Source organism: Saccostrea cucullata, unplaced genomic scaffold (assembly GCF_032062105.1).
Source record: "Saccostrea cucullata isolate Sc308-1 unplaced genomic scaffold, CSIRO_AGI_Scuc_v1 ctg486, whole genome shotgun sequence".
In the NCBI taxonomy this organism is placed as follows: domain Eukaryota; kingdom Metazoa; phylum Mollusca; class Bivalvia; order Ostreida; family Ostreidae; genus Saccostrea; species Saccostrea cuccullata.
The window spans coordinates 94,489-106,602 of record NW_026922746.1 but is presented as its reverse complement, the minus strand read 5'-3'; the positions used below and the strand labels follow the sequence as shown (position 1 = coordinate 106,602).

Genomic DNA, 12,114 nt, shown 5'->3' with positions numbered 1-12,114 from the left:
CAAGTATTTATCATATTATTCAAAGTATTGTGTGAAAAAAAAGCCGCCAGTTAATTCCTTGTGTACTAGTGTTTGTCATCTCACCTAAGGCTGGCCATTCCTTTATATTGTACCTCCTACGTAATTACTGGACTCTAAGCTATGACCGAAATCGGCTATTTATAGATATTCATGTGATGCCATGAAGTTGGAATGGCCTTTCGTAGTAGGTGTATAAATACTTCAAATGCTATCACGCCAGCATTAAAATACCAAAATGCATGTCCAGAAAGTTTAACTGATGCAAATGGAATGTCAAAGCTGTAAGATGGGATCACAGCCTTTATTTATTTCATTCCAAATGGAAATTAGTTTAACACCATTTATATTTGATAAAGTACAGCAAACCATTCCGTACTTGGTTAAATCAATTTATGGTATAATACTGATAACATCTGAAAATAAATCATATTCCTTTGTAAGATTCATTTTTATTAAAAAATGGAAATTAAATACGTATTTATGCATACATTTTGAACTCAGAATCCTAATTCCCTTTCACTGTAGAACTAGATTTGCCATAAAGGTCATTAAGACAGGTTGATATAATATCTATACAATGTCAAATAATTATGAAATATGTATCGCAGTCAAAGTGTCCAAAATACTCAGAATACGCTTCCAGGCAAGTGGCAGTAACTCTTGTATCTCTTCGCCCTCCTACGTCTTGTTAAAAATTTGCATTCCCAATGATGAAATGATAGTGTCATTTATATTTGATCCTCTGAGCTCATTATCTATGATTTAGAAGAGGGGGCTTCAAGAAAGATTGAAGTTTAAGATTATTGTGTTTGCTCAAGCAGTTTTGTCTTGGAACACATCCATTATATTTATGATAGTCTTTTCTGTATCTCATCATTTTATGAAGTAAGATATATGTGTGGTCTAATTTCCTTTCACAGGATTTTCTTTTCATATTCTATGCTTTATGAAAGAGTGGTTTTTTGTCTGTATGTCTGTTTAGAGTCCTTACCTCGAACAGTTGAACTTTTTATCAAATTTGGACCTCTACAATTTTAGTTATATTGAAAAGTGTTTATTCTAACCAAGAGCAGGAACTTGCATTAGAGTATTTTTTACCCACAGATGTGTAGAGTTCTACAAAACTGTTTTTTAAATTTTGTTTAGCTCAAGAATGATGTTTATTTTGCTATATACAGAGAATTCTAGCTTTTGTTTAATGTTACCAGGTAAAGATGTTTAAACTGCATCAACATCACAGCTAGCTGTACTATTTTTATGAAGGTTACATTTCCCTTCATAACTTAATTTTTATATTGATATTATACTAAGCAGACTTTTGTCTTGCTGTAGAGTTCATTATAACTTGAAGTCACTGTATTACCAATGAGTCTAACAGTGTTTCTAGAAATCAGTTTGAGAGGGCACCCTGAGAAAAAAATGATTTGACCAAATAATAAAGTTTGCTAAATCCAAGTGAACATAGATTGGAGATGATATATGTGCTGTGCACTTGATTTCTTTTGTTTTTTCTTCATCAAATTTTTCTATAAATGGCCTATCAAAGAAATCTGAAGCCTGGGCAAACATAGGGGTAATTCTGCCTGGCTTAATTCTGGGATTTATGATATGACCAATATTAACATTTCAGACGGTAGCAGAGAAGTACAGAGGCAGATATGGCCTGTGTAAAGTCTTGACAAAATTGATCAAATCTGACACTTCAGAGACAGTGTCTGATGATTTCTAAATACATGTAAAACACTTAAATTGTATTTAAATGAATTCCTCTCCATGAAATTCAAATAGATAAGAAATTATATTTTTGCATATTATGTGTTTTTAAGGTGTAACCCTGTATAATGTTATATATGTTCTTTAAAAGGCTCTTGAAGTTTAATAGCTTCTAGTAGGTTTTGTTGAATACAAATCAATTTCAAAATTTTCCATCTTAATTGCATTGAAAAGGAGGAGATTATTAAAATAAGCATTCTGAGAGTGTTGTATTGGTACACGTAATGTTGTTCCTACCAGCACATGTGATTCAGTTCCCCTTAAAAAATCTAAAATACCACTATATCTACAAAAATCATTGAAGAAGAACCAATTGCAAATGTGATGTGTTCAACTCTAACTGATTAAAGGTATTTTTTAAAGCAAAAAAAAATTGGAACAAAAAAGAAAATTCAGTGGATGTGAGACTTTTCAGACAAGAGAAGAGATATATGGACCTCTAATAAATACGGTAAACATAAATAATATCGGCAATCTAAATGACACGCAGCCTTTTTTAGAAAATGATTGTAGCTAAAAAGTACGTTTTCAAATACCCTATAATTGAAATTACAAAAATACGCAGTTGAGCTTGATAAAATCTAAAATGCATTACTGCTTAACACTTTTATCTTTCTATAACATTATAAATTTTAAAAGACCATTTATTTATTTCAAACAAAATCATTGGCAGAGGAGATAAAAGGTAAGCATTGTGGCACATAGGCCTTTAGTTTAAATCTTTGTGTAATACAGATTATTTTAAAAAGACCATATTTCAAAAAAAAAAAAATTGGCAGAGGAGATAAAAAGTCATTATAGTAAAATCTTTATGTAATTTGGTGAAGACAATTATTTAATTGTTTTCTTATAAGCTAAAATCATTTAATATCAGTCAATCCAAGTACCTGTATAATAATAATTTAATAAAAAAATACGTAAACATCATATCATTACATAAAACGTTCAATTTTGCCCTCAAATTTTTCTCATTGCATGCAGACTGTGATGTAAATCATATCATCCACTCCATCACAAATAACATTTGACATAAATCATAATAAATCCCAGAGACCCTTAAATGGTCTCTGCATGAAAAACTTTCTCAGATATTGGAAACCTTAAGGGAGCAGTCAGTAATTCCAGCCCTGTAGGGACCATCCATTGTAGACTATGAACCCAACAAAATAATTCCAGGGATCAGTTCCAAATCAAAATAATTCTGAAATAAGAAACCTGTTGCATGACAAGAGTTGTAGATTTTCAGGGAATACTCCAAGCAGGACTATTGTCTTAGACTGATACTGTTAATGTATTTGCTAAAGGGCCATTAACAGCTTCAACCTCTAGTCTTCTGTAGTCTAAACATGGCTGCAGTATGTGTCATATTCCACATCAATGGGTAACGATGTCGGTCAGCAATCAAGTTGCTGTAATTAAAGCTGTGATTAACTCCTAACAGTAATGAGATTGTGTCAGGAGAACAAGTCATTCAGGTGCTCTTCTGCTACAAATTCATCATTTTCCTCTAGATTATTTTCATCATCAACTGTGTGAGTAGTTTTCAGTCACATAAAGATGTTGATATCAGGATTGCTGAAGTTGAATGAATGCTGCAAAATTTGATTTAAAAAAACCAAGAACCAATTCTAAAACTGTTTTAAAATCAAATATCACAATTTTGCCATTTTCTCCAAAACTACTAAGGAAATGTAACCAAACTGTGCATGAACAGAGCAATAATTATTCAGAATGAAGAAGGGGATTCAGGTTTGTTCAATATCGAAGTGTCATATATCCCCTTTCAACATGTTCAAAGAGAGTTAAATAAGAATTTTAAAAAATAATCTAAGTGTAGAATTATATTCTTCAAACCACATCTTCCAGTTGTAGGTGTATTAAAACTTTCCAATTATGAACCTATTTCTTCTTTCACTAGTCAAAGTGCTCAGGTGAGCAATGTGGCTTATTGTAAAGTGCATGTTTTCTTTCTATTGAATTCACAAGCTTAGTATTTTTCGTAATTCTTCATCATTCTACTTGTATTTCTTTAGACACACACACAAAAATTGTTTGACCCATTCGAAACAAAACTTTTCATTTTGAATGTTTCTAGGATTATATCCCTTGATCAATTCTCTTTCAATCTGGCAAGGGAAGTAATTCAAAAAAGGCCCTAATAGAAAAAAAAAAAAATTAATTAATACTTATAAACATAAGAATCCGCTGTTCTTTACACTTGTTCTTAATATTCAGGAATTTGGTAATATTTCATCAGTCAAGATAATCAATTGGCCAAAAAAAAAAAAAAATTGCCATGAGGCGTGACTTAAAATGTGGTTCTTTATCACTATTTATGGATTTTATTTTTATTTGAACCTTGAAACAGAATAAAAAAAATCTCTTTTCCACATAGCCTCAGAAGCTACCTCCACTTTGACAAGGTTATAGCTTCCTGTTTGGACGTAACTAAATCGATTGATGGATTTTCTTATCAATTTATCAATATTGTGTACGATTATTGAAAAATCCAGTGTGTGGTTTAACTTTTGTTAAAAAACCAGGAGAGATATGTTAAACGCTGTATGTCTGCCTGAATTCTTCAGTGGGGGAAATTAAATCAGCAGTGAGGAAATTCTCTGGTGGCCAAGAGTGCTTTTTCATGTGGTGTTATAAGGAATTTTCTTCATGTTTAGCTGTTTTTCCAATGTAATATTGATAAACGTTTCTGCAGGGGAAGCAACAACCTGTACTAACCTCTATTAACTTATTATTAGCAATAAATGTCAGAGTAAATAAATGATTTCTGTGTAGTTGAATTAATTTTCCAGTTTGCACCTTTAGGGAGCATTGACAGATTTAACTTGAAAACTCCTAGAAATATTTTTTCCGAGTGCCTCGGATGGCCAGAGTACATTGTTCTTACATTATTTTGAATACATACTAGGTTGCCTTTCATCATTGGGCCATTCACGAAAGAAGCACTTCAGTTGGATAATCAGAAATTAGTGGGAGCTACACTTTCCGTCAAATAAAACATACAATTTGTTTCAAGGGTCTTTTAACAAGTTATTAGCCCCATTAAAGGATGGGCTGTCTTTGCCAGACAAAGACACTTACAGACTTCTTCGTAGGAAAACTGTGTACTTTTGCAGGAAATCTCTATTTCATACAAACAGACAAACAATGTGGGGAGGGAATGAAGGACTAATTGTCCATTTGTGTCACATTTGGCATACCTTTACACCTGGCTATGTCACCCTGGGTACAGATGCATGCTGGGGTTCAGCTAATTCCAGCAGTTCAGGGGATTAAAAATAGCGAGATATCATCAAAACTGAGGTCTTCCTTAATGTCATTTTTGCACGGATAATTTCTTTTTTTTGTTAGAATTAAGTTAGAGATCTGTGCACTAGCAGATAGGATTAAAATAGAACCTATGGACAGGAATTAAGGGGCTCCCATGCAGCGGTCTGCTCACTTTTGAAGGTCAATACATAAAGGTGTTTCAGAATTACATAGAATGACTGCAAGATATAAGATAGAGCAGTCTTGATATAAAAACTGGAAACTTTAAGGTATCTCAGGTTACTGTGTGAATCGAGGTCCCAACTAGGTGGGCTGAACAGGTGAGAAGGCGTCACTATTTACCATTACTTCTGTTACACTGAACAGATTCTGATTATATAGCAAAGATTCTTCTAATTTTTATCCCGCAACAATCTTGTCTTTAACTAAGCAGAAGAATTTGTTTTCTGGGTTTGTAAGGTTTCCAGTTTTATGTATTGTTAAGTTAAACAAATCTGACACTTTGCTTTGCCCCTTGTCTCTGAAGAGAATTTTTTCTAGTATTTACATTTCAAATATATTCAAAGAATCCATATCTCGTTTCAGTAGTCATTACCTATTAGAATCTGGGTTGCTTACAGCATAATTGCTTTTATGTTATTTCTGGATGCAAGATTTTTTGGGGCAGACTACTTCTTTACAGTGGGAGGTTATACTTTAGGGGGGCAATCATGCTATAACATAAATATTTACATAATGTTTATGTTACATGGATGAAACATGTCTTAAATGAACAATTAAGCAATTATAATGTCCTTTATGAAAGTTTAATCATTGTAGATCATGTCAAAATAATTATGTTGTGTTTTATCTGGCTCAAAGAAACAAATGTATTTTTGGAGAAGGTTGGGTGGAAAATTGCTTCATCAAGAGGAAGGCTTTTTCTACAACTGTCGGGTTTATAGAGACATGTGATATTTATGAGAGGTTAATTATTCTTTCACTAGAATGCTCAATTTGTACAAGGCTCAATTTTTACAAGTGCATCTGGCAATGCTATGTTAATTGAAATATTTGTGAATATTTCATTAAATATATGTTCTGCGAAACATTTCTTTTTTGGTCCTTACATATTTAACATAAGGACAGCTTTGAAGTTGTTAATTCCAAGAAATTCTAATCATTATGTATCTTTATGCTATATATAAATTGAATTAATTTGATACAATTCTTCTAGAGGACCTTTATCTTTAGATGTAGCCAGAAAAGTAGTGAATTACGTGCCTAGTTTGGATCATTGATTAAGTTTGATTTAGAGCTTGATTAATCCAGAACTGAATGCCTTGTACGGTATGCTAGCATTACTTCATCTAAACACATCTAGAAACTCATCTCCCTCCATTTGTTGAGGTTTCTGTTCACATGGAATCATTTGGTTTGCTTAAATCTGATCACAAATTCACATAACACATTCTTTGTTCCTGTTGTTACAATAAGGGTTAACATTTCAGCTTTATTCATTAGAGGGGAGAAACATTCACAAACTTTGAAAATAAAAAAAATTACAGACAATCAAGTTTTGTCGAGAATTTTTGTTAATTTAGTGAAGTGAGTCTCAGCATTCTGAAGATTTTTGTAAGATCTTGGAGTTTGAATTTTGAAAAACATGCCAGTTTAATGTTTGCAACATGTGGGAAAAACCATCTATCTTAGCAAAAATGTTCAGTTTTCTCTTCATTGTGTATTAGGATTCATTCATTCAATGTTTTTATCAAATCAAACACAAATTTAAAAGAGAGGAATTTCCATACTTTTGTGTTGACAAAAATCTGCCAGCTTCATGTTGTTGTGAAAATTAAAGCTTTTTTAGAGAGAATTTGGAGCCTATTCTCTGCCTTGTAATCACAGATTGGAGTCTCTCTAATTCATGCCTCCATTTCTTAACATGTCCAGGATAAAGGGCTTGTAGATTGTGTGTTTTTCATGTATTTTCTGTGATTTGGAAGATTCGGATGTCAATTACGGCAGCAAGATGAATGATCCCCCAGTTTATATAACATATTGATAAGAATATTATTCAGATTTACTCCGGCAGAGTAAAGTTATCTCCCCTTAGTAGAGTGAAGTAAGATTGATGAATTGGGCTTAAGATCATGTCTTATGCCACAAATTGATGAAATACCAAAGGATTTTAATGACAATTTATCTTTTGTAAGAATCAATTTGGCCATTGAAATTGGTGTGAAGATGTCAGGATATTTTTGGATGAAAAATTATATTTGTCTGATGTAGGCCTCAACATGAAAGTGGGGTCAGTCAAGAATTAACACTGATTTCATGAAGAAAGAATAAATTGAAATATGGGCAATAGGAAATATTAATTTTTCAACAAATCACAAGCCACTTCTGCTACTAAACTGCTGTTTTTATCACCTGTTCAGGTGTTAAATTGCAAAAAAAAAAGCCCTTAATAAATATTTGATAATTAACATAGAATCATAAATTTTGCATGAGAGTTTGGAAATAGGTTGAGAATGATTTGACATGAAAGTGTGTGAGAACCACACAAATCACACCTCAATGATCTGTATGATATAACCACTTATACTATCAGTCAAAGAAGTGGAAATCTGCTATAGTCAATTGTTAAAATAAACTGTGACTGCTTCATTAACCTTCTATTTACAGATTACATACATTCCAACTCGCGTAAATGTTGGTACCAAACACCGGGAATTAAGCATGTAATATGTCACTATGGATTGTATTGTTTCCCCAAACTGACAGACATATTAATGTATTTTGGGAGAGAATTTCTCCAACATTAGGCAGCTTTTCATGTCTTTGATAAATTTCAGGCTACGTTACTTTTACATGTATTTCATAGACATGGATAAGCTGTGTATAGACGACGAACTGATTGCAGCTTACGTGACATTTAATTCTCTGATCGGAACCTCCTAATTAATTAATACAAATGCTGGGCATTATACCGCTAAACTGCCCTTCTCAAAATGATAAGAAAAACATAATTCTGACAGACTCAAAAAATTTTGGAAGTTAAAAGGATTCAAATAACAAAAGTGATATCAAAAGAGATAATTGTACCAGTACCTTACCTGTGGTGATAAAGTCTGCTTTTCCGTGGCGTGGAGTAAATAAACAAAGTGATCAGTAGTTGTGAATTGTGTGCCGACAGTGACTGATTTTACATTGGTGGGCTGGCCTGTTACATCGTAAGGCAGGGTAATGGAATATCTGATTTTCTGTTTTAGTGCTGGGATATTGGACCAGACTTACTAGGTGCATGTGGAGAATAAAAAGAAACAGAGGACACCAGTGTGAACATGTGAACTCACAGGTAAGTCCTCTAAAAGGAATTCTCACAATGAAATTCTAATTGAGATCTTTTTCATAAATTAAAGGATGTTGTGTTATGTTTAAAAAATTTCTTTTATCAATTTTGATATGAGATCTAAATTTTCCTCTGAAATGCACATTATTATTATAATTCACTGTTACTTCAAAAATGTCCAGCAGACTTTGACTAAAAATGTATGAGGTGTAGTGATTTCAGAAGAATTAGGTTAATGTTTTGAAACATTTAACTTGGTTTTTTGTTTTTTTTTTTTGAAATTATATGTGATTGCTGGATTTAAAATGTATACAATGTGTATATAAGTATAACTTGTACATTAATGTACCTTTATCAAATTAAAAAAAAAACTTGAAAATGTTTCAATATTTTACTTTATAATCTTAAAGTTTGAGTAAAGAAATTTTTTTTTGGTATTAAAACACCATATTTTTTTTTAAACTGAGTAAAAAGAATACTGGTGCAAAATACAAGTGTGGAAAGTACAGGAACTCTTTATTCAGTCTTTCAATTGTGGATTTAGAGTAAATAATGATCATGTTTTACCATGTTAATCATATTTTCAAATACAATTTCCAAAAACTCATTTAGTTCTCATTTGTTTACACTTTCCTTCATATTTAAGGGTAAAATTTACTTTCAACTAATTTTAAATATTTGTATTGCTTGATTTAGTCAAACCATGTTTGTTTTTCGTTGAGGACATAGGTTATACATGCCCAGGGTTTATGTATTCAGTTTTGAAAGATCATTATGACTTTTCTGATCTTTTAGAAGCAACAAAAAAGAGAAAAGTAACTTTTGTAAAGGAAATTTTCTCAAAGAGTAAATATATTTAAATTCTTAAAGCATTCAAATTTACTGACTAAATTTGTATTGATATGGATATAAAAATCAATGACAAAAAATTGCGTTCCATGTTTGGACGGAGATGTTTTTCATTTTCAGTAATTTGCTGAATAAGATGAACTCACCCAAGGTTATTTAGATTCTGTGTAATCTTTCACAAATTCATATATCCGTTAAATTCATTTGGGGAATATTTATGAAACCCAAACAATTTTGTCCAACACCTAGCATGATTCTTTTACTCTCAGTGTGCTCTAGGTAGTCTGACACAGGGATCAAAGGATCTATCTCAACATGTAGGAAAAATATTCCATAGAACCTGTCCTTTTTTGCTTCCATTGCTTATTGCAGATGAAATAAAAACATTTTATTTTCAGCAAAGTTCTTTAATGGCCAAAGAATAAAAATCTACACTGAATTTCTTATCTTTTAAAAATTTAAAAAGATGTTACCGGTACATTTAAGAGTTTCAGGTTAGTTCAATCAGTAGTGGTTATCGGGGACGATCATTTTTCATGTGCATATTTATAATATTGTGTGAAGTAAATAAATAATAAATTTACTTACATTAATTGAATTGTCATTTGTTGAACCACTTTAAGAAACATGGTGACATGAAATTTGTAATGTATTGGGATTTTATCTCATCAATCAAAATTTCACTTGCCAAATGCTTAAATTGGTTTTTGGAAAGAATGACACAATTGGCGATTGTGTTGGTGAGATTATTATAATTTTGATTCATAAAACTGATGTCTGTTACTCACTGTAAATATACTTCCATTATCACAATGTATCAAACTCAGAGACAATCAAAACATCTTTTCCAAGGTCTCTTCATTATCTAGTTGTGATTTGTTTAAAAAAAAATGTTTTGTTATAAGGCAATTTTATGAATAGTTTGACCATATTTGATATTGAATAATCTGTCTATCTGTCTGTTTGTGAGGTGTTGGATTTAGTTGATTTGGATGCACTGGTTTGGAACACAGTGGCTGTAAATTTATATATAGACACATCACAGAGAATGCAAAGAATATCAAAGACACACTTTCATTCACCTACTTGATATAGGATAAATTTCTGTATGGTTGTTTCTATATTCCTGATCCAGTGACATTGAATACCATTTTGTTTTTGATGTGAAGCTAAGATCTTGTGTTTACCAGACTTGCAACAGAAAACAGCTACCCAATAACAAGCTAATACAAGGTAGTTTGGACATTTATTTGAAAATGACGAATACATTCTTTTTGAGATGCTGACCTTCATTTTAGAGAGGGTTGCAACATAGAAGGTTAATTATTGATATCAAAATTATTAAGAAAGTCTGAAAATGAGGATTTTATTGGTAGTTTAAAGCAGCAACCTAAACATCCAGGAGATTTAAGATTTGTACTTATTGCTAGACATCATTATGTTTGGAGTGAATTTTCTGAGATTTGTCCCTATTGTTTCCGTATTACATGCATCTGAAAGGTTTCCAATATTGGGAACTCAGAAGGTTGATGTCCTTCTTATAGTGCAAGGCACTGTGGCAGAATTTTAATCCTTTAATTCCGAGTAATCTAAGGTCATGATTGTAAGGTTTTTTTTGGGGGGTATCCTTTATGTAATTCATAGAACATGCAGTGACCTTGTTCAAAAACGTTATACAAGTTTACTGATCTTTCAGATGTGATTAATTTGATAGTTTCTTGAGATAAAATCCTGTGTGGGGTATTTTTAAAAACTTTCAATGAAGAGATTTAGAATAGGTGTAATGCACATTTTCCAATATAAATCAAATACTTAAACATGCAAAGGTTTAAATCTGTGCAAAAGGGCCAAGGCCTTAGAGTTACGATAGGTGAGAATTTGCAAAGATCTGTTCTAAGGTAAACACTTTGAAATTTGATAGTTCACTGCATGTTGGAGAAAGATTGGCTCAACAAATCCCAAGATTGTTGGTTGTTTAATTGCATGTGATAACCCAGAATTGATTTTTGTGTCTCATCCCAAATTAGAGCAGCTATCAGGTGTTAGCCGATAAGTCAGGGGCCGAAGAATGCTATTGTCCAATATTGGAGATAATATTTGTCTTCTCCAATTGTTCTATCACAAAATGATTAAAGTCACATCCCAAATAAATTGGCATCAGTTTGGAGAAGACTCTTTCTGTAAAGGTGTTGAACTATCTGGCTGGTCCCAGATAACAGTCCTCTTGACTGGTTCCCAACAAAAGATCTAACACAATAGGTTCAGTCGCAGCGGGACTGTCTTTTGTTTTATGTTTTGTTTTTTTTAATTCGGTGACATATTTATAACCTTGATTGATTCAGTTTGGGCTTATCAATTAATCGTTTGAATTAAAGAAACGAGATTAGATTGTTTGTAATATTTTTAACACTTAGAATGGAGAGGAAGAATAATTTTTAAAAAAGAATTAAATTGTTTTTACTCAAACCAGACACTTCATTTGGGAGAAAAAATGAATGTGACAACTTTCATTGATACAGGAGGCCTACCTAAAATAAATGAGTGGTATTGTAGCATGTTTTTTGTTCATGTGAAAGGTTTGAAGATGAAAGTAAATGGTTGTTATGGTTAGTTTAGATTTTTTCTTTGGTGCTTTCAGAATCTTTCTTCAGTGATTCTCCAATTTAAATGGCATTCAAATCATATATTAGTTGTTCATTTAAAAGTTCTAAGTGCTTGGAGCTATGATTTCACACCTGTCATAGTTTCTGATGGTGTGGAGTAAAAGTACAGATGATTAAATCATACTACACTTTAAGTACAAAAGTTCATCTGAATGCTCGGTAAATAAAATAATTATAATTTTTCAT

The 12,114-nt window shown here is 32.0% G+C and overlaps 2 protein-coding genes across 2 annotated transcripts in view; one reads left to right on the top strand and one right to left on the bottom strand.

Moving 5' to 3' along the window:
* Positions 1 to 8,251, bottom strand: part of LOC134262321 (uncharacterized) — a 60,523-nt gene extending 52,272 nt beyond the window's left edge. The window contains exon 1 of the mRNA XM_062744701.1: positions 8,181 to 8,251. The gene's annotated coding sequence lies outside the window, so the exon portion shown is untranslated. The remainder of the gene's footprint in view (positions 1 to 8,180) is intronic.
* Positions 1 to 12,114, top strand: part of LOC134262322 (uncharacterized) — a 49,614-nt gene that overhangs the window by 16,843 nt on the left and 20,657 nt on the right. Inside the window, exon 4 of the mRNA XM_062744702.1 lies at positions 8,337 to 8,422. Coding sequence (XP_062600686.1) covers positions 8,337 to 8,422 — 86 coding nt within the window. The remainder of the gene's footprint in view (positions 1 to 8,336; positions 8,423 to 12,114) is intronic.